Consider the following 23736-nt stretch of genomic DNA (forward strand, 5'->3'; position numbering starts at 1 on the left):
TTAAAACTGCCAATACTAGAATGCAACAGGAGGCAGCTAGAGGAGTCAAACTGGAATAGTAGCACTATAAGAGTATAGTGTGATAAACATCTTTGTTTCAGCCCTTAGAAAGTCAAAGGGATAGGGCAAGACTAAAGAAAACACTGTTGTTTTTGCATGTAGTTGCCAAGGCAGGAGAGAACAGATTATGAATAGAAGAAGAATAGAAGAAATAGTAGAAGAAATATTAAAGTCTTTAAGACAAAGAAGGAGGAGAAAAGGAAAAACACAGCCTACTTGGAGTGAGGCAGGAAAAAGACTGAGGGATGGTAGGGGTTGCTCCCTCTGGTGGCGACTCCTTCAAGTCTGTTTTTCCTGCCTATTTCGGAGCAAGAGATGGAATCAACCCACGTTATAGGATGTTTCCACATCCATCGCTGGAAAATCAAGGACCTACATTCCTAATATTTTCCATTGAGTACTATCTGTGTGGTCTTCCAGTGTTCCTGCAAATGTAGTTTTCTAAGCTGTCAGATATAGACACAAACAAATATACATGGAATCTATGGAACACTCACATATTTCACAACATAATTTGGTCTAATCTTACATATTTATTTCTATATCTCCTAGAAAGGCACCACGGCAGAATGTTTCAGTACAAAAATAAATATCTACAGTAAGTTATTGTCAAATGTTAGTGTAACCATTTGCATTCCATTACTATTTCCCACAGATTTATAAAAATATTTGGTCTTTGGGGAAAACCATGAAAAAATATATTTGAAAATGTATATAGCTGCCAAATGAGGTGCAGATATTCATTGAGAGAAATCTGTAACCATCAAATAAAATTGGCTGGTATTCCAAATTGGAGGGAGACCAGGGATGAGTACACTTCTGAATATACGAGATTTTCTTGCTTCAGTTCCAAAGATGATCTCAATCAACCACAAACCAGGATTTCTGTATCAGCTTTTTACTTTGAAAAACCACTTCTGGTATTCTGAATTGGAACACGGCCGCAATAAAGGTGCTGGACTGCCATTGTAGGCATCAGATTCCGCCTGTAGGCACTTTAGGGTTTGCATATGGACTAATGTCCCATCCTGCAACAGATAATGGGGATTAGTTTAGTATTAATGGCAAAGATGGAGTAATATTTAGGAGTTAAATCTAAGAATCCAGTTAAGAGACCACTTAGAAAACTCCACATTGTTCCAATGTTTTATTAATCTTATGGAACCATAAAATACTAGTTGATGTATATGAATTGTAATAAATGTATTATAAAACAAGGTTGCTTTTATTGAAATTCACAAATCTTGGATTTTACTTCTTCCAATCAGTGGTGAACCTGGAACAGAATTTTGTTAAAAACTATTTTATGCATATTCCTCACTGAGCTGAGAATTTAGATAAGACTATGAAATTTCTGTCAAAAATGTTTATGTGGATTATCATACTCTAGCGGAGGCAACCTATGGTGAAAGAGCAACAATTTCATACTTACTGAACAATGAGAAATCAGAGAACTCTTCATTCTAAATTTCAAATTTAGAATCATAGAATCATAGAGTTGGAAGAGACCGCAAGGGCCATCCAGTCAAACCCCCTGCCATGCAGGAAATCTAAATCAAAGCATCCCTGACAGATGGCCATCCAGCCTCTGTTTAAAGTCCTCCAAGGAGGGAGATTCCACTACACTCCGAGGGAGTTTGTTCCACTGTCGGACAGCCCTTACTGTCAGGAAGTTCTTTCTAATGTTGAAGTGGAATCTCTTTCGCTATAGTTTGCACCCACTGTTCTGGGTCCTAGTCTCTGGAGCAGCAGAAAACAAGCTTGCTCCCTCCTCAATATGACATCCCTTCAAATATTTAAACAGGACTATCATATCACCCCTTAACCTTCTCTTCTCAAGGCTAAACATCCCCTACCTCCTCTCTCCTACTTACAACTAAGATAACTGGTCATACTAGATGTCTTTTCATCAAGAGATGAAAGCAGTTGACAATGCTAAGGATCAACACATAAGTTCAGTGTTGATAACAACGTGTGTACCTAAGGCTCATCATAAAAACAGGAAGTACATTTCTATCTACACAGTACAGTATCAAGTGGAGCTGCACTAAACAAGTGATGCTTTGTTATAATCTACACTGGCAAGAAATCTGCTCATCTCATGTATCTCAATCCTTTCATGAATTCATTTCTGGAGAATAAGGGGACTATACTTTTGAATGTCTTACGTCTAACATTCTGTGAAAACCAACATTCTCCTTAAATACATTTGCAGCAATTTCAATGAAGGGCTGGAAAAAAGTCATGGGGAATAGTTATAGGCACCAAGACATCTACCCAGAGAAGCAATGCACTCTACTGGAACTATTACCCTGACATTTGAGAAAGCAGTTCAGTCTGGAGTCCTTTGGGATCAGCCTACCCCATCCACATTTCAGCTCAGCTTTTTTGTTTATACTGTACAACCTGCTATTGTCAGCATCCTTACCTCTCTAAGGAGAAATTTCTGGTTTTCAGGAATATTCTGGATATTATCTTCACAAAAATACATTTTCAAATAATTAGTTCCTGGGTCAACAGCTGCACAGGTTTCAGGATGCCGTGTATTATAACGTATTTCATGGTGGGAGGTGTATTCAAAAAACTGAAAACCACCAAATGGGGAGAACACAACAATTCTAAGACCAAAAATCATTGCAGATACTGAAGAATATTATAAATCATGAGACACAGAACAAGTCTTAAGCAAGTTTGTAGTCCTTTAAATTAGTAATTAAAATGGCATATGATCAGCAGAAACAACTCTGAAGCGAACCTCTACATGGACTTATCATTCCACCAAAACATACAAGATAGCAACCCTATTCTGACTTCAAAGATACAGCCATGTTAATCTGTAAAATCAGTGTGTGAAGGGATCATGCAGCACCTTTGAGACTAGCTGAAAGAGAAAAGTTGGTAGCATGAGGTCAAATAGACATGAGCCTACTTCCTCAGATGCATGTGTTCTGTTCCGGTTTCTTAGAAATAATTCAATTACCAGGCAATAAATACTGTTACATGCATACTATACAGAAAACAAATGTGAAAAAGGAAACATAAAACAAAAGGAAGTGGACAGTAAGAAGACGGATCAAATTGCCAGTCAAGGGCAAGTGGGTAGTGGTATTTAAGAAGCTCAAAGAGTGAGTGATCCTATTCATATTTACTCATATGTAAACCCAACAGTCTTTATCTAATTCTCAGGTAAGTATACACAGGAGTATAGTATAGCCATATATAGTCAAAACATTTACATAGTTTTTCTACAATAAGGAGTTAAAAACAAATTTTACCCCTTCACAGCAGTGAAAATAAACTTTTACCTGATTTTGCCCCATTCCATGACATGGATATAATATGACCACATGTCCTGTTATGTCATGTTCATTGGGAGGATTGTAGTCAAAGCAATAATTTGCCATTCCTCTGTTCTTTAGCTAAAAGACAACAGAAGGTCATTAAAAGATATCAACCCACAGTTCAAGCAGCCCATCAGTCATGCATTTTTGAAAATATTAATTTATCAGCATATAAATCATTGTCACAAAAGATGCAGCACCAGGAACACTTAAACAGTATGACACAGTTGCTTGAGTATAGCACAACTGAACACAAAAACATTTCCACTAACACAACAGGAACTTCTTCCCCTTCTTACACTGACTCATGGGTAAGTCAATTCAGTTTTTGGTGTCAATTTTTTGACTAAAATTTCTATACGTATACATGAGTATATACAGTACATGGTGTTACTTCATGCTTTTTGGGTGGACAGCCAGGATGTGTGTACTACATTGTGAGGAAGCAATGTGCAATATAAACATAGTATTTCCCAAAACAAATAAACAAACAATTTAACTATGATCGTATTCTACTCAACCATCAAGCTGAAGAGCTACGTGAGGAGCTAGATAAAAGCAAGAGTAATTTTCCCTTCAAGGAAATTCATGGCAGCATCAGCTTAGAATTTCTCGAAGCAAAATTGGACAAAAACAAATAAAAGCAGAAGAGGGGAGGAAAGGTAAGGTAAAGTAAACATGGCTGGGCAAGATGTGTTCAGCTAAAGTAAAGACATTCCTGATAAAACCATATAGGAATCCTTTTGGCAAGCAGCACCTGACAAGCCACTAGAGAGACATCTGTTACCCAGTTACATGTTATATTATTAAATTAGGTTTATATAGGAATTGTGATTCATGTGCAGGTACTATCCACAGACTGTGGTTCATGTTCTTTTCCAACCTATGCATACTCCACATATGTAGCTATGCACACAAAATGAAAATTTCCAAGAAAAGGTAAGCTTTCTTTACTGTGACACTAAATTATCATTATATATTTACAAGAAATGACCTTTCATTGGTAAATCTCTATTCAATTACTTTGCATAGTATGATTGCACAGGCTGAACCAGGGGTTTCATTGTGAAGTACAGCATGTACAATTGCTGGGAAGTAATTGGATCTTGCCTATGGGCTGGGCACTGCTAGAAATAGATGCTGACTAGGTAAAGCATTGAGCAGATCCAGCAGACCTCTTCTTAGTTCAGAATGTAATAGCTACAAATGAATCTGTCCATCAATGAAATTTGAACCAACATCACTTAGGCTTTCCATAGGGCTGTAAAATGTTCAAATCCATTCTCAGAACTCTTTAAAACAGTTCGTGTTATTATTCCCATTGTGATCTGTCAAGGCTGATTCCTCCACACTGCTCTTTGACTACAGAAAAGAGGAGTTCACATAAACCATCCCCCCTTCCTTCTTGGTTCCTGGGAATTGGTTTTAGTTCTGCAAGATACAGATCACCTTTGCCTTGGATGGATTAGTGCTCCTTTCTCTACTGTAGAATTCCCTTTTGAAGAAAAGCATTCAGGGTCCCCCTCCCTGGAAGATGCTCCCTTCTCTGAAGAAAAAAAATTGGATTCTGTAGCTGCTGAATGTGGCTGTACACTTCAGATGTGTACTTCCCTGCAGTTGACCAAGCAAGGCATGTGTTCACAGAACAAAATAGTCCCAAAGGCCTGATACAGACAGCCAAAATAAAGCTGCTTCGAGTCACTTTGGAGGTATGGTGTTTCAATGATGCATGCGTCCTAAGAGTCCGGAAGCCGCACCAAAGCCACGCGCCAGTCCTAAGGACTGGAGTGCAGCTTCCAGACTCTTAGGACACATGCATCATTGTAACACCATACCTCCAAAGTGACTCGAAGCAGCTTTATTTTGGCTGTCTGTATCAGGCCATAGTTTATCTTTTTTTTTAAAAGGGAATTATGTGGATGGGTTGCTACACACTGCTAGCAACTGTATGATATAAAAATGAAAAATTACTTTTCTGGGAAGCAGCTTAATTGATTCTCAGGAAAAGAATACAGTTGGCCCACCACATTTGCGGCTCTGACACTCATGATTCTGATTATTCGCAAGGTCAAAGCCGCATGTGTATGCACTCCTCTCCCTTCTCCTTCTCGGGCTTTTCCCCTGGGGGGAAAAACTGAGGAGAAAGAAGCCAGGAAGGGTGCACACGCCAATCCCTCCCGTTTCCTGCTCAGGCTGCTGCCTTCTTCCAATTGTGTCTCACTAAAAATCCAAACCTACTCATACTTCTGTAGGTGACCAGCAAAGGTTAGAACATTACTGAAAAAAGGAAATTGTATTTTTCATCCCCAGTCTATTAAGGGGGCCATTACTGTTACCTTTCTTAGTTTCATAAGAGTAAAGTGTTGTATTTGCCCTGCAAACGTCTCTCAATGGAACCCAATGGGGACTGCAACTGGCCTTCCCTCCCTGTCTCAAACTAATTACTTTTTTAAAACAATCCTTTTAAATAGTATCCAAGATTTGATTTGGTTTGAAGAAAGAAAAGAAAAGAAATAATTTTTAAAAAGACTAATTTTACTTAGCTTTAGAGCAATGGAAATTCAGTCCATTAATCCTTCTGGGGGGTGTTCCCACAGAGCACTATTGCACTGTATAGAGGTCAATCTGGACAGCATGGTGTGGGTGCAATTTTACAATGAATAATGGAGTAAATTTCATTCTTCTTGTTGGGAAAAGGCAATGTCCTGGGGCTTTGTTACCCCAATCCCCAAAGCAATGATATTTGCCGGTCTTTCTTGCCACAATGAATTACAGGTAGTTTATCCAGTGGTTCTCAAACCTCTGTCCTCTTGGGGATTTGGATGTCAGGTCCCGGAAACCCAATCTAGGTTGACTATTGTTTAGGGATTCTGAGAGCTAAAGTCAAAAATACCCATAGGAACAAAGTCTGAGCACCACTTACACCATAACGTTATCTCCAAGAAGCTTGGATGAGAAAGGATTGATCTCTAGTCTACTCTCATGGCTATCACAATTTCCTGGCTCTTCTTTCTCTTTCTCACCTCAATCAAGTCACTACACAAAGATGTTTATCACACTATGCTCTTAAAGAGCTACTATTCCAGTGTGACTCCTCTAGCAGCCTCCTGTTGCATGCTGGGATTGGCAGTTTTAAGGAGCTGAACTTCTCTGCCTGAGAATTCTAAATACCCCTCCTTAAAACTGCCAATCCCAGCATGCAACAGGAGGCAGCTAGAGGAGTCACACTGGAATAGTACCTCTTTAAGAGCATAGTGTGATAAACATCAAAAAGAAGCAAGTCTTGGAATTTTGTTGATTTGCTTTTCTTCTTTAAATTCTTTCAGCTCCTTCCTATTTCCCCTGTTGGGTTCACTTCTATGATCTTAGTCCATTCATGAGAGGCCACATTTCATGATGATGTATGCTTGTATTCCTTTTTGGGTAACAATAACATAAGACTAGTATAACAAGTTCAATCTTCACACCCATTTACCCTACTTGAGTTAAACAAAACAGTTTGTATTATTCAGTAATTACAACTCACTCCTGCTTTGTCCACCAAACTTGAAAAAGAGAGGAAGCTTAGAATTTTTAAAACTAACTTTTAAAGAAGCATTTTACTTACCATCCCGAAGTAGCCAGACCTATCCTCTGGCACATGGAGTTCTGGGTAAATATTGTCCAAGTACCATTTGAAGTCCTTGCATTTTAACTTCTCTCGAAGCAGTCTTCTTTCTGTTACATCACCATATGGTTCCTAACAACCACAGAGGAGTAATAGTTGTAAAAGAAAAACCACCAGATAAACATGAGGGTTCCAAAAAGAAAAATGGGACCAAAGTCATCTGAAATCACTCTTCTGGCCTATCAATCCGAAAACGACCCAGAAGTCATATATTTGACAAGATTTGTCCAGTTTTGAGGTTATTGGAGGAAAATTTGTTTGCTTAAAGTTTTTAAAAACATGTTAAGTGTCCTTTTTCAGAAATCACATTATTGGCAATAATGACAGTTCTTTCAGCAATTTTTTTTCATTATTGATTATTAACCGTTCCATTAACAAGCACAGCTAGCCTACAGTTGCCAGGATGATGCACCATATTTTTTAAAATTGGTAAAACATATATATTTCCATACTTTTGGAATTTTATTAAGTTTTGCAGGATGGACTCACAACCCTCAAATCAGTTATCAGTGCATATTGATGCACAAACAATCCACCTAAAAATGCAAATTTTCTGTCAAGAAGAATTATATATTGTGCATTTTATAAATTATTCAGTCTCTTATTCTGCTAATAAGCAAAAAAAAAAAAAAGGGGGGGGGGAAATCTAGTAACACCTTTAAGACTAATTGAGCTTCCTGAGCATGAGCTTCCAGGGATATCAATCCACTTCTTTAGATATCCTGATGGTGATATTATTTTGTTAGTTCATGATATTCTGCATAATTCATTCTGATTTTGTTAGTCTTAGGAACATATGGCCTCCATCCAGCCCAGTTACTGACACTGACTGGATCCTCACCAACCTGTCTAGAGATGCAGAGCCTGAACATGGAACCTGATACACGCAGGTTATCAGGAATGCTAGTGGACACTCAGGTCAGTGATCTCTCTGGCTTCCAGGTTTTCAGAACATATTATTCTCACCCATTCAAATGTTTACAGCATAAAGTCAAGAAATATGTCGCTTAAAGAAAAGAAAGAAAATCAGGAGGCAGGTTTTCTGCACCTCTGAAAACTGCAAAATAGTGTATATGCAGCCCTGCCTGTAAAGTTGCCTTGCCTCTTCCTAGATTCAAAATGGAGGTACTTCAAGCATGTAGGTTGCAAGTTCTTCAGGAAAAGGCCCTACATCGTATACTTATGCACTCAGTAATAAGCTTACCATGCGTGCATGTGGATTTCTGTGGTAATAAAGCTCTTTGTATGAATCCATCCACACTTCTGCAGCACGAACAGAGTTAGCCAAAGCCTTTGCCCGTGAATAAGGAGCTTGCTTAGGGAAAACATGTCCTACATGAGAACAAGGATGGATTTCAAGACTTCCTCCACATTGCCAGATCTAAACAAAAACAAAAAGGAAAAATATGTGTGTGAGCTCATTCCATCCATCCATACACAGTTGATTAAAAAGCAAACCAACAGCTCTTCTGCTGAGTTTGTTCTGGATCCCAGAAGGATGTAGTTAATGACTGTGTGTGTGTGTGTGAGTGTTTCAACTCTGAATATCATAGCCTCTAGTTTGTGCTTGCTTGGCATTGAGGTGACTTCTCCTTCAGACATTTTGGACCAAAAGGGACATTTTTTTGGATCTGAAGACTTAAAACTTAATACCACATCACTTCACCTTAGATGATAATACCATTATCCACTAATGAATACTGGAAGCAGAGTGTTATACACTGCCATCTTATATGTAGTTCAGTTTCATCTTTTAACAGCTGAAGAAGGCAGAAGATGAAACATTTTGCTCATTGTTTTCCTCTTCTGTTTGTTAATAGCTTCTTGCTAATCTGTCTAATGGATTGACTTAAATTACAGCTATTCAAGGTATTTTTGGTACCTTCTGAAGCCTTGGAAGTTGAGTAGACACCTATAGTCCAAACTTGCTTCCTAACAAATATTTCCTGATGTCCCTGTTGTCATTTTAGGCCACCAGCAGCTTTATGTCAAGGTATACAAATTCTTCAACTTCATGTACATTTCAAAATTCATTTTTACAAGCACTCACGTACATTTAAAAACAATACTTCTGTGATATTATAAAAAAAAATCAAGGTTGAGCTCTAAATCCAGACATGGGAATCACGAGCTGTTCAAATGTTGCTGGACAGTAAATCCCAACATGCCTTGTTAGAATAGCTAATGATGAGAGACTCTGGAAGGTTCTATCAAACAATCCAGAGTGTCAAATGATTCCTAACTCTGCCTCAAGCATTGTTTAGACATTTAGATACTAGTATCGCATGACAACAGCTTTGCATGATTATTTTTGGTAACATAATCCATTTGGTATTACCTTCTTTTCCTGAGGAATTTTGAACATGTCAGATTTTACAAAAGATCCAGAAATTAATAGTACAGTCAATCCTTTAAGAGTACATTTTCACAAGTCTCTAGGTAGGCATGAACTAGCCCTAACTTTTCACATAAAATCTAGGACAAGGACACATGGGCTGAGCTATTTATTGCCTTTAGAAAGAATGCAATTAGCAAGTTTAGAGGCATGTATTTTATATACAAATCAGCAGGTGGCTGTGGAGGACACTTCAGATAAGAGGATAGAAGAAGCTGCCAGGGCATTTCACATCATTAAATAATTATTGGCTCATTTGTGCTTTAGATCCATTCAATTAGATACTATATAAAGATCAAAGAGTATGAAATTAAGGTTTGTGATATTAGATTGGAGAATTACAGCATGCACTCATTTCTTTCAAATGGCTAGATATTTAGATTCAGCTTCTAGAAGCACTCCATACTGCATGACCCATAAGACCAAAGCCCTTTCCTGCATGTGAGGGCTAAAACTGTGTAAGGGGCAAGTGTGTGCATGTGATGTCCCTTGATGAGCAGGTACTTCAGAAAATGTAGAGCAGAAAGATTTGCAAAGGATCCAGCTGTACAGAGTTAGATGTCTCTAAGTAACTGAGATTCAGCTTTATTACAGTTCCTGTTTTCACAGAGGCTTTAATAGCATTCAGGCGAATGCAAGTAGAAACACTTTTCAGACATATGCCAGAGACATTAGGGCATGGCTTTCATACACACACAGCCCCATATACATCTTTAGTTCTGATACACACAGGTGAATGCCTGCACAAGGCTCAAGATGACTCACTTCTGTATTCTCAGTGGTGCTGCTATATTTTGATCATGCAGCTAGTATTATATTTTGTCTTGGTTGTCAAACTGGATATGTGTGTACCACCAGTGGGATGCAGAAGAACTGCCGGTGGGACACTGTGCATTCATAATAATTTCTAGCTCCATTATTTCTGTTTGTTTGTGTTTACTTCCACAATACTATTGCATTTTTAATGTCATTTATACCATGTATATCCACATATAAGTTGAATTTTTTTTTTTTTACAAAGCCCAATCCCCAAAACCTGGGTCAATTTATACACAGGCCAGTAAGCCCCTATTAAAAATGGCCACTGCCACACCGCTCCATCTTAAGAACCCAAAACGGCAGGCACACTGCATTCTTCAGACTCCTCCATGTTGCTGCTGAATGCTACATGGGACAAAAAAGAAGGTGGGGAAAGAGGGAAAGCTGCTTTTCTTTCTCTGGTTTGGGCAAGGGAAGGGTAAGTTTTATCTTCGACCTATCCATGTGTCATAGCAAAATCCATAATTTTGGCCCCCAAACCTGTCCTCAACCTGTACATGAGGTCGATTTATACATACACTGTACTTTCTATATGATAACTACAAATAACAGTGTGTGTTTAAACATAGAAACATCTTTCTCCTGAAAAGAATAAAACCCTTTCCTCTGAACCCTGACACATGTTGTTATCAAAAATGATTAACAGCAAGTATGAGAGTTCAGAAGATAAGATTTCACTGTTATGGATCAAATCCACTTAAGGCTGGATGTTGCACTGCATATAAAATTCAGGGACCATGTCCCAAAAACGCCTGGTATATATAACACCATATTTTAAATCAATGGAACAAGCAATGTCTTTGTGAAAGATATTTCATGGAATTTTTTGGGGGGAAAAGGTATTTTTTTAAACTGTAAATACAGTGCACCAGCGCCATATGCGGGCACACTATATGTGGCTTCCACCTTATGCGGAAGCCGCACAACAATTTTAAAAATGGTGTGTGCACCCACAGTGTACGAGCTGCCCTGATCCATAAGCATGCACTCCATTGTTTGAATGGGGCGTGAGCATATGAGGATTTCCTCTTACACCAGGGGATCCAGAATGGATCCCCAGCATAAGGGAAAGGTCTGCTGTACAGTCCGTCCTCACCTTACGCAGGGGATCCGTTCCGGATCCCTCCGCGTAAGGCGAATTCCGCCTATGCTCGAACCCCATTGGAAACAATGGGGCTCGTGCGCGGCAGCGCAGCCATGCATGGGGCGCAATGGGCGCGCGTGCCCATTCAATTGAATGGGATGTGCCGCCCCTTCCGCCCCGCGGCTTGAGCGCGTATGCTCAAGGCCGCGTATGGCGCGCCCACGTATGGCGCGGGCGCACTGTATTTTTACTTTGATTGTAATTTGGAAGCACAGTTAAGAGTCATGAAAGTTGCTTTACTGCCATATTAGGCCTACAGATTAACAGATGGCAATTCATGTACTGATAAAATATAATATTACGACTTCTTAGTTGCTGTCAACAAAACCACTTGCTGTGCTTAAAAAAAAAAACCACCTGTATTTATAATCAAAATGGCCATGCAAAATTTCTTGTCCTCAGGTGCCTTAAAATACTTAGACATTCTATTAGAAAAGTGATAGAGAGATCTTTCACATTTTGGGACAGTTTTGTAAAAATTTTGTTTCTGAAAAAAATGTCCATAATACACAACACTTTATTTATTTGGAGTAAGGATATCAGAGTGGCTTACAAATTGTTCCTTAGACATTTTCCTGCCCTCAGGCTTACAATCTAAAAAGACAAGACATGAAAAGAGAAGGGAATGACAAAGGGGAAGGGAAATAAGTCCAACAGATTTTTTTTCCCCTCTTAGGCATGGACCATGCCAGATGGATTCGAGGGAGGGCCCTTCTTCTTACTCTGGCTAGACCCGATGGAGCTGGCCTACCCTTCTCTCCCTCTGGATGATGGTGGATAGAGGGAAGGTCTCCTTTTTTTTCAGGTAAGGCTCAATGGGGCTGGCCTGTCCTTCTCTCCCTCTGGATGATGGTGGATAGACGGAGGGCCCCCTTCTTTTTTCAGACAAGTCCCGATGGAGCTGGCCTGCCCTTCTCTCCCTCTGGATGATAGTGGAGGGAGGGAGGGCCTTCTTTTTCAGGCAAGGCCTGATGGAACTGTTCTGCCCTTCTCCCCCCCACCACCCCCATGATACGTTCATTTCCAGCAGTAAGGTATATATAATAATAAATAAATAAATAATAATAATAATAATAATAAAATTTTTATTTATATGCCGCCCTTCCTTCGATCAGGGCGGCTTACAACAAATAAAATATAAACAATTTAAAATACATACAATACAATACAACAAAACAAAACCAACAGTAAAAAGCCCCATAGCCCAACCTCTTGGCCACGAAAGAGGAGGGAGGCCCACAGGATATCTATTTGGGGAATGCCTGTTGGAATAGGAAGGTTTTAAGGTCCTTCCTAAATTGGGCCAGGGTAGTAGACGAGCGGAGCTCTGTGGGCAGCGCATTCCAAAGGGCTGGGGCAGCTATGGAAAACGTCCTCCGAGAAGTGGAGGCTAACCTAGCCCCAGGCACCTTCAGTAGCTGCTGCCCAGACGTTCTGAGGGTGCGGGGCGGAATGTATGGGGAGAGGCGGTCCTTTAGGTATCCTGGGCCCAAGCCATTTAGGGCTTTATAGGTAATTACCAACACCTTATATTGAGCTCGGAAACGAATGGGCAGCCAATGGAGATCTTTCAAAATCGGTGTTATATGGCTGGTCCTGGGAGCACCAGTGACCAGCCGGGCTGCCATGTTCTGTACCATTTGCAGTTTCCGAGTTTGGTATAAGGGTTGCCCCATGTAGAGTACGTTGCAGAAATCCAATCTCGAGGTTACCAGAGCATGTACAACAGTTTCTAGGTCCCTCTGGGCCAGGTATGGGCGCAGCTGGCGAATCAGCCGAAGCTGATAGCAGGTGCTCCTGACCGTCGCATTCACCTGAGCTGTCAGGTGAAGTGACGAGTCAAGAAGCACCCCCAGACTGCGCACGGAGTCCTTCACAGGGAGCGTGACCCCGTTCAGGACAGGTGGAACCACCGCCATTCCTGGACCAGGAGAACCTATCACTAGTACCTCCGTTTTCTCTGGATTCAGCTTGAGTCGGTTTTCCCTCATCCAGCCCATTACTGACTCTAGACAGGCCATGAGAGGAGAGACGCCATCCCCAGTCACTGCATCAGTCGGAGACATAGAGAAAATAATTTGGGTGTCATCAGCGTACTGATAACACCGCGCCCCATGTCTCCGGATGATCTCTCCCAGCGGTTTCATGTAAATGTTAAATAGCATGGGAGACAGAATGGCCCCTTGAGGGACCCCAGTTTTAAGGGGTCTCTCATCGGAGCACACGTCTCCCAGCTGCACCATCTGGGATCTCCCGGAGAGGTAGGAGCGGAACCACTGAAGCGCAGTGCCCCCGACCCCCACCTCTGCCAGGCGTCCCAGAAGGATACCATGGTCTATGGTATCGAAAGCCGCTGAGATGTCCAAGAGCACCAACAGGGACACGCTACCCCTGTCGATGCCCAGACGGAGATCATCGACCAAGGTGACCATGGCCGTCTCAACCCCGTAACCCGCCCGGAAGCCAGTTTGAAATGGGTCCAGATAATCCGTTTCATCCAAGACCGCCTGAAGCTGGATAGCAACCGCCCTCTCAATCACCTTTCCCAAAAATGGTAGCAGCGAAACAGGCCGATAATTATTATGTACCAGGGGGTCGAGGGAGGGCTTTTTTAGGATCGGTTTTACAATGGCCAATTTAAGATCTGATGGAAATAGCCCATCCCTCAAAGATGAATTAATTATCCGGCGTAACAATGATGTTACTACCGGTCCCCCCTGGGCCGCTAACCACGAGGGACAGGGATCGAGAGAACAGGTTGTCTTCCGAACACTTCCGAGGATCTTGTCCACATCCTCGGTACTCACCGACTCAAACTGATCCAGTTTAACATAGTCCACGGAGGCTCTGGACACTTCTACCCTAGGTTCTGCTATAATGTCGGCATTCAGACTTTCGCTTATACGAGAAATTTTATCCGCAAAAAAGTCGTTAAACAAGTCACAGCAGGCCTTAGAAGGTTCAAGGATCTGGTTCAGGGTGGGGGGGAGCTGAGTTAGCTCCCTGACCACCCTGAACAACTCTGCCGGACGCGACTCAGCGGACGCAATACGAGCACCATAGAACGCAATACGAGCACCATATATAGAAAACATATAAAGTTTTACACAAATACACAGGGTTTTAGTTTCTTTTTTGCAGAAATTTTGAATTTTGCCCAAACAATTTTTATCTAAAAACAATCACAAATTGCCAAAACAAAACTAAACAGAACCCCAAAAAAACAACCACACACACAAATACAAAAAATTTTGGGGGAAAATCTCATAATTTCGCCTAGTGGGAAGAAAATGTTTAATACTGTAATCTGCAACAGTATCGGGGAAGGCAATGGCAAACTTTGTCTGAATAAATCTTGCCAAGGAAACCCAAGGATAGGTCTGTCTTAGGGTCGCCATAAGTTGGGAACGACTTGAAGGCACACAACAACAACAACAAATTCAATATTATGAGAATGAAATAAACAAGCAACCATTTTATTAGTATCTCCGGCTGCCCTAGGTCGTCAATATTCCTTCTTGCAGAAAACACATAGAACAAACAACCAATAATGCACAAGGCTTTATTATTTCTAAGTAAGACTTCCAATAATACTACTTACCCGGAATGAAAATTCAAGGTTTTCTCCTCCCCAGACTTCCATTCCTGTGTCATAAGAGCCAAGATAGCTAAAGTAATTCTTGTTGACAGCAAAGAGTCCACCAGCCATAGTTGGAGACCTATCAGAGGGAAACTACAGCTTTAGGTAACAAACCATCTCTATGAGTCGATTAACCATTACCCTCTGATTCCACCTCACAATGTCTTAACATTAAGAGCACATCTCAGTTTAAAAAAACCTAATGGCCCAAAATAAAAGAACTTAATAATTATTCATAACTTACAAAAAAAATGGGGATGGGAAGGCTGGTATCAACTTGAATACTGTGTCCAGTTCTGGGCACCAAAATTCAAGAAGGTTACTGGCAAACTGGAGTGTGTCTATAGGAGGGTAATCAAACTCGATAGTATACTGAAGATGAAGCAAGTTTGTTTTCTACAGCTCCAGAGAATAGGCCCCAGAGCAATGAATTCAAACTACAGGTAAAGAAATTCCACCTCAACATTAGGAAGATGTTCCTCAGAGTAAGAACTGTTTGATGGTGGAATAGGCTGCCTCAGAGTGTATTGAAGTCTCCTTCTTTAGAGGGTTTTTTAAAAAACTGAAACTGGATAGCCATCTGTCAGGAGTGCTTTGATTGTGTGTTCCTGCATGGCAAGTGTTTGAACTGGATATCCCTGTATGGTCCCTTCCAGCTCTGTAATTCTATGATTCTAGAAACATGAACCACCACGCCATGGGGAAAGAAGGACAAAGATATAAAAAAGAAAAAGGAAAAAAAAGAGTAAGGCAAGCTTAAATATATTTCTAAATAATTAGAAGAACCATTAAGTACAGAAGTGTAAGGAGGAGATATAGGTGTATTTCTTAGTTGATTTCATTTTTACACAACATTGCCCTTTCTCTCAAAGAAGCTAGAATACAGTAGTCTGCACGGTTCTCCTTATTTTATCCTCCCACAGTCACTTTTTAAAATAGTTCTTTATGATTTCATGCATTGGGTTGAAACAACCATCCCTTTTTAAAAAATGGGATATATATTCTGATAAGTAAGTCTTCACAACAACCCTGCATGGCCCACACATAATGCACATATCTGAATGAGGATTTGAACAACACAAGGTTCTAGTAAAGATTTAAACCTGAAGAAACACAAAATGAATTGCAGCTAGACAATACAAAGGGATTTGTATTAAACATATTGAAAGAAATGAAAAACAAAGAACACAGTGGAAATGTTCTGCAACACAAAAGATGACACAGAGAGGATAAACAGGCAGCAGAACCAATCAAAGTCCATTTGCTTTTGTCTTTACTAAAAATGAAAATAGTTTAGGGCACATCAGTTTCAGAAGGTTCTTGAAAAATTCACAAGGTTTTCAAGAGGTACATAAAGAAAGCTGAAGGAATGGGGTCTGCGTTAAGTCTAGAAGAAAGGAGTTTTTTCTCCCCAAAATATTTCAAAGGGATCTCAGAAAGAAAAGGGAGAATAAATTGTCACTCTGTGTTGTGCATGTGCCTTCAAATCATTGGCCGACTTATGGCAACCCTATTCATTTTATAAGTTTTTTTAAAGCAAGGAATACTTACAGGCTGTTTTACCTGTTCCTTTCTCTGAAATATACCCTTGGTATTTACTGGTGGTCTCCCATCCAAGTACTAACCATGGTTGACCCTGCTCAGTTTCCAAGGTCAGACAGGATCTTGTGCCTTTAGGGTATTTAGGGCCTAACCCATTAAGAAAAGGACAACAACAACAAAAAACTGTTTCCAAATAACAGAATGGTACAGTAATATGGTGTATTAAGCGAATCAGATATTAATGCTAGGCATATTTAGAAGCGTACTTATCTTCCTGATGTATTTAAAAAACTTCTAATCTACTGCTTTCTCAAAGTATCTTATAATAAATTAAAATAATAACACCATCAAAAAACCCAAAACAATCTGTAACATGATCCATGTAACAAAATATCAACAGCATAATTAAGATAAATAAAAAACTACCAAATCTTGGACATTTGTTATCCAAATAAAAGCAAAAAGCACATACAGAGTGGGAGTTCCCAATATGGAATGCCACATGGTGGAAAGTTCCCTCCCAGGTGGCTACCATCTTTTTTTTTCTGAAGGAGATGGTACCCAGTCCTATAGCCAGTCCTATTAGAAAGAACACTTGGATGAGTTAACACAGGAGGAGGTAATTCTTTAGGTTCTTTAGTCCTTGGATAGATCATGCTTTATAGACTGGAGCCAAGATTTTGAAGTACACCCAATAAACCTGACCATCAATGATTAAAGGGGACTTTGACCTCACATCTATCTTCCTGCCTCATCTCAGTCCTATGGAGCAGTGTAGTTCCATTTGGAATAGGATGAATCCCAACTCCATCAACAACAATAAATTATTAGTCATAAGTATCTCACTTTGGTCTGGACTAAGCTTTCATGCACTGATCTCAACCCAATTCATTCTGACTCCAGGAACCTGTCTGGAATACCCAGAGCTTCATGCAACTTTTCTTTTCCCGGAAAACAAAGCTGAATGTCATCAATATGCTGATGACATTTCATCACAAAGCCTCAAATAAAATGCTGAAAGTGGCCCAGCTATTAGGACTAGAAACACTGTAGCACTCTGTTCCTAATTCTCATTCCAGAAAACAATTGAGAAGAATACTATGCCTGATGGTATTCAAAGCCAACAGGAACTCCTGGAGAATCAAAAGGGTCACAGTACATCTCTTCTGACAAATATCATCTACCAGGGCAATCAAAAAATGTGACACCAACAATCAAATCAGAAGCCATAGTGAGTCTAGACATATTGATTTAAATGCATGGGCTTTATTTCCTTCCAAATATTAATAGGATTGGTTCTGTTGACAATAACCTCAATGATGGATTAAGCTGTTGAAGCCTCTGGAATCTCCTCTTTTAAATGCTTAAAAGAACAGTCGGCTACGGACAAGAAGCTATTAGGGAAGTTTTAAATCAGACTTTCCCGATCCAGCACTGTCCTAACATGCTGAATTACAATTCCTGCTTTCCCATTCAGGCCATGCTGGGCAGGAGTAAAAATACTGTCAGCCAGTACATTTGGAGGCAGACTGGAAAAGCTTAATCTAAAACAACCTATCTTAAGTGGAAAACTACACCTTTTCAAGCTGAAATTTTGCATTAAAATACAGGTTTCCCCCGCCCCCCATCTAAATAGATAATCATAGAATGGTGGCACTAGCCTCTGAAGCTTCCTCCCCAGCTCTACTGTGTCCCAAAGGAACAGCTGGGCTGCAGAGGGGAAGGAAGGGTACTGACATAAATTATACCCTTATCTAGGGGTAATAGCAAAATCCCTGATTTTGGCCCCAAACTTATACATGCCATTGACTTATACACGAATATATACAGTAATACAGTCATGGTGTCTATATTTTAAATAATAGGTCTAAGCCTTTTTAGCATAGATTAGCATTTAATTTCCCCAGGTATAATAGGAGGTTCTGGTTTCTTCTAGTATTTCGCAATTAATATTTTAACTGTTGAGGTTAAATGTAGACGTCCCCCACAACTAGTTTTGCTCCTACTCCTTCACTAAAAAATCTTACTACATGATCATATGAAACTCTTACACCCACCATACACTGAATCTTGTCAAGTACTCAGTGCCAAAACAATGAATATTAGGATATGTCTATCAAACAGACACTAAATCTGCTCTCTCAGACATCGCAAAAAATGAAATGAGAAAAGATCTTTAGAGTGTAATTCTTTCTGGTAGAGATGACCAGGAGCAGCTGAGCCCACTCTAAGCTAAATGAAGCTGTACTGCATCTGAACTCCTCCCAGACTGGAGGTGTTGATTTATTATTTTATTGATTTATTTATTTTACTATTGATTTAGGACTACCATCACCCTGGGTTAATTTGTATACACATTCTGCCTGTATCCCATGCCTAGAGGAGGTTTGGATCAAGCACAGCTCAGTTCCTTCCACACCCTAGCCATCTCCACCCCCTTTTTTGGCTCTTCTGCCAACAGCTCTTTGGCTATAGATCAGTTCTGCCAGTTAATCCCTCTATAAACAGAACTCTGAGATCAGCAGCGTGTTCTCCAATCAGAAGGGGTTTGTATCTAAACCCAATCCCCTACAGACATCAGTTAACTTTTGAGTTTAGGCTAGTGATGCATGACATATCATTTCCATGAGGCAAAATGTTATCTTGAGGTACTTTTTAAAGATTCTCAATCAAATGAAAGCATTGTGATAATTTCATACCTACATACCAGTAATATTCCCATGAAAAATAAAATCCTGGCTCTATTTTAAATAACTATTTAAATGTTAATCAGCTCAAATACCACTTGATATATTTTTGATAATTTTTCTCTTATCAACCCACAGTTCATTCATATTTATTTTAAGTTTTTCATCTTGTAACCTACTTTGAATCCAATATAAGAGTTAGAAGGCTAATGTATTCCAAAATCCTTGTTTTGCCTTCTATTACAGGTACAAGGAAGTGTCCTATTGTGGGCTTAGACCCTGAGCTGAGTGCAGGGTCCTGGGAGATGAAACACACAATCACAATAATGAGGATAATGCATAGCCACAACTTGGCACACATAAGACAACAGATCCAGGAACTGAACAACCTGCCTGTTGTCAAACCTGCTCCCAACTCCTGATCCATCTGCCAGTGCACGACCATAGAGAGACATTAAGGAATCCATACAGGCTTCAGCTACAGTCTGGTTTCTATGCCAACTGGGAGTGACTGGTGGAGCAGCACTGGAGGTTCTGCTTTTATAACTCCTACTTCCCAAATGAAGCCCATTCTTCCCTTGTCAAGGTCCTGTCTCCTCATCTACCTCCATTTCTGAAGCAGCAAAAATGGTGTGTGGGCTGCTGGGAGCAAGAAACCAGTGTGCTATAGCAAGTGGTGACTCCCTGCTCCTTGCCTCCTCACTGGAACAACAAACTAGGCGCCCAATAAGTCAGAAGGCTCTTTCTTATAGTAAACATTTTACAATCTCCTTTAATCTTCATAGGCTAGCTTGTGCCCAACTGTTAGCCTACTGTTTCCAGGCATCTCGTGGAGATGGCTCAGACTGATTCCAAAAGATCTCAAAAATTCTGACTTTCTGGATTACAGGATTTCCAGGGTTTTCTGTGTTATAGCTAACCATGGAAGATATTACATTTCATTAATTAGCCAAGTGTTTCATGAGTTAGGGTTTCTGTCAAATTTAACTTAATCTTACAAAGCTTTTAAGTGTTCTGGATCCAAGTTTAAGATTTGGATATGCCAGTCCTATTTTATTGGATCTCTATGGTAATTAAATATTCTGCATATACAGTGGACCCTTGTTATATGCTGGGGTTTGGTTCCAAGATCCCCCGTGTATAACAAAATCCATGTATGCTCAAGTCCCATTAAATATAATGACATACCAAAATGGTGTCCCTTATAAAAATGGAAAATCAAGGTTTGATACTTGAAATTTATATTTTTTTTTAACATTTTCAAACCATGTATGCTTGAATCCGTGTATAAAAAATCAGCATATAAGAAGGGCCGACTGTACTCATATATAAATCTAGAAATTTTAGTCAAAAATTTGACCAAAAAACCCTGAGTTGACTGAGCCACAGATCAATGTAAGTACTTAGTTTAACTCTTATTTTAAAAGGACCCAACCCCTGGTGAAAGGCAAGAATGTAATCTGTCCTGGAAGTATTGACCCACCCTCTACTCTCCTCCATCCCGCTTTTAATGTGAACACAGTTATTCCTGCTGGACTTTTGTAAGTTTTTTGGCCTTGTTTTCCTTTGACTCATCATTTGGAATCTTTGTTACATGCCACTATGTTTTATCCTTGATTTATCCACGGGTCATATCAAAATCCATAATTCTGGCTCCAAAACCTGCCCTTGACTTATTCATGAGGTTGACTTATAGTCAAGTAAAGTATATACAGTAATTCTTTTTCCCCTGTTGGCATAAAACATTAGTATAGGGTTTTACCATTAAAGAAAACACTACACTCAGCAAAGCTAACTGGATGATTTTTACACAATATAAAGAAAAATTTGAAAATTATAAATATAACTAAATATATTCTCCCAGAGTCATTTCTAAGACCTGAAGTTCAACTTCATATTATTAATTATAGGGATGTGATTTCTCTTTAGTAATTCATCCATACTAAGAAAGATAACATTCCCAAGGTATTCAACAGACTTGTCAATTCAGTGATTTCTAAATCATTGCTGAATTTAAATGCTCAAATGTTTTTTTCTAAAATAATCCCAGTAAATTCTGGTTTTGATCCATTTGATCCAAATCATCAGTGATCCATTTTGATTCAAATCATACTTCAATATTTAAAACTATAATAAGGATCTAGATGACACAAAAGTTATTCACTGTAACAACTACTGATGTTTAACAGGAATTCAGTACTATAGACTCAAATACAATTAAAAAAAAAAAAAGAAAGGCAGGAAGAATCAGAGCCCACCCCCTGTAAGGTACTATTAAGAGAACAGAATTCACCAACTGTATATAGCAATTCTTCATTCAACAAGGAAATACCACTATTAAGGATAATAATTCTGACCTTCGATTAGAATTATGAATTACAAAGGCGGGGTACAGATGGGCAGGGGAAGACGTCTTGGAGGTGTATTCTGCTGAATACAGAGCCTCCAGACCGCCCGCCCCGGGGGCGTGGCTCAGGAGATGGGGCTTCCACATGGGGGGCAGTGAAGACGCCTCACCTGGGGCCATTTCTGACCCGCAGTTTCCAAACCGCCGCCTCGGAGGACGCTGCAAAGAGAGAGGCAGCTTCTGCACGGGCGGCCAAAAACGGGGCTTTTTTTTTTCTTTTGCCGGCTGGCGGATGCGCAGCTGCGCAGCTGCGGCGCTCAGCAGCGGCGGCAGAAAGCCTATGTGCACATTTAAAGCGCCCAAGCCCCTTTAAAACTTTTTTCCCCACCCTGCCCAAGAACAATAGTGGACTCCTGCCAGCTGGTGATCAGCTGGTGTTGGCATCCTTGTCCGCTTGCACGTTGCCAATGTCACCAGCATCATGGATGCCTCCTCTCCTTTGGTCCCTGTGCTCTTGCTGAATCTGCAATGCACAGCCACTGCTGTCGCCGCTGCCACCGCTGTCCCCCTGCCATCCCCCATCACCTCCCTTGTACATATGTAAATATTTAAAGTTTTAGGGGTTTTTTATTGTTAGGTGAAAATGGCACAGGAATGTGTGTAGGGGTTCACTTTAAATTCCAAACTTTCCCCAATTCTAGCAGCGCATGCGTACATGTTGCTCTAGGGTTAGGGTTAGGGTTAGGGTTACGAGCATTAAAATAGAGTGCAGCTGTGCTGCAGCTTCCACATCTGCATGGCATCTGACGCTCTAATTAGAGCCTCGGTGCAAACTGCGCATGTTCCAGGACCCCGACTCATTATGCGACGCAGCTGACTCAGAGCTTTTAAATGGGCAACTTAAATTAGCAGCGTAGCAATTCTGGCGTACCGGTGCAGCTGCTTACAGACGGAGATGCGCAGCTGCGCAGTATATAGAAAAGAAGCGGGGAAAAGCAGCACCTTTTTAATGCCGCTTCTTCCCGCTTGGGGCATGCGGGTGGCGTGTTCATGGCGGCATTCAGGTAAGGGCCGTCTGAAGGCTATACCTTCATGACGTCATGAACACACCCCTTTTTGCCCGTCTGTAACCCGCCAAAGACTTCCTTAACAATTTTTCAGGACACATTTTTGTTCAAGTATTTCTACAGTCTCAGACTAATTAAAATGTTGATATGATGTGACATAGTTCATACCACTTGTTAGGGAGCATTGTTGGCAACGGTTTTACCTTCAGCTATTTTTGCTGGATAAAAAGTCATTTCTCCCTCCTTCCACTGTATCTTGAATTTTTTGGACAAACAAGGCAAGTAACATTCATTTCTTAACTAGCTTGCCACTTGAAAAGGCAGATATACTTCCTTAAGGTGGAGATTGGCTGATGGATGAATGTCCAGCAACCAGATGATTTAAACCTTCCAACCTGTACCTTCAGGCAAGAACTCTGCCGAAAAGCAACTTTATCCCTACTCAATTTGACTCCTTAGAGAAAATACACATTTCCAGTTCTTAGGAATCAAATGGCATCATGTCAAAACCTTTAAGAGCTGCTTCAAGTTAGAATGTTTATCAAAAGGCGAGGAAGTACACAGCAAAACTAGACAGGAGATGTACTTTATTTTATGGATTAGGGTGGTATTAATAATAATAATAATAAAATTTTTATTTATATCCCGCCCTTCTAAAAATCAGGGCGGCTTACAACATAGGTTAAAATACAGTCAATACATACATCAAACAAACGTTAAAATCCAATACAATAATCATAAAAAATAACCAACAAAAGCCCCATAGCCCATCCTCTTGGCCACGGAAGAGGAGGGAGGCCCACAGGATTTTTATTCGGGGAATACCTGTTGGAACAGGAAGGTCTTTAAATCCTTCCTGAATTGGGCCAGGGTGGTAGACGAGCGGAGCTCGGTGGGCAGCGTATTCCAAAGGGCTGGGGCAGCTGTGGAGAATGACCTCCGTGTAGTGGAGGCCAACCTAGCCCCAGGCACCTTCAGTAATTGCTGCCCAGACGTTCTGAGGGTGCGAGGTGGAATGTACGGGGAG

The 23736-nt window shown here is 40.4% G+C and overlaps 1 protein-coding gene across 1 annotated transcript in view; it reads right to left on the minus strand.

Moving 5' to 3' along the window:
* Positions 1-87: 87 nt before the first annotated feature.
* Positions 88-23736, minus strand: part of LOC149316877 (polypeptide N-acetylgalactosaminyltransferase 12-like) — a 48091-nt gene continuing 24442 nt past the window's right edge. Inside the window, exons 5-10 of the mRNA XM_089516431.1 lie at positions 15028-15145; positions 8273-8449; positions 7009-7140; positions 3366-3479; positions 2489-2644; positions 88-1088 (exon numbers count right to left, since the gene is read on the minus strand). Coding sequence (XP_089372557.1) covers positions 951-1088; positions 2489-2644; positions 3366-3479; positions 7009-7140; positions 8273-8449; positions 15028-15145 — 835 coding nt within the window. The 3' untranslated portion in view covers positions 88-950. The remainder of the gene's footprint in view (positions 1089-2488; positions 2645-3365; positions 3480-7008; positions 7141-8272; positions 8450-15027; positions 15146-23736) is intronic.

This window comes from Sceloporus occidentalis, unplaced genomic scaffold (genome assembly GCF_023333645.1).
Source record: "Sceloporus occidentalis isolate IW3139 unplaced genomic scaffold, rSceOcc1.0.p SCAF_3, whole genome shotgun sequence".
In the NCBI taxonomy this organism is placed as follows: Eukaryota; Metazoa; Chordata; class Lepidosauria; order Squamata; family Phrynosomatidae; genus Sceloporus; species Sceloporus occidentalis.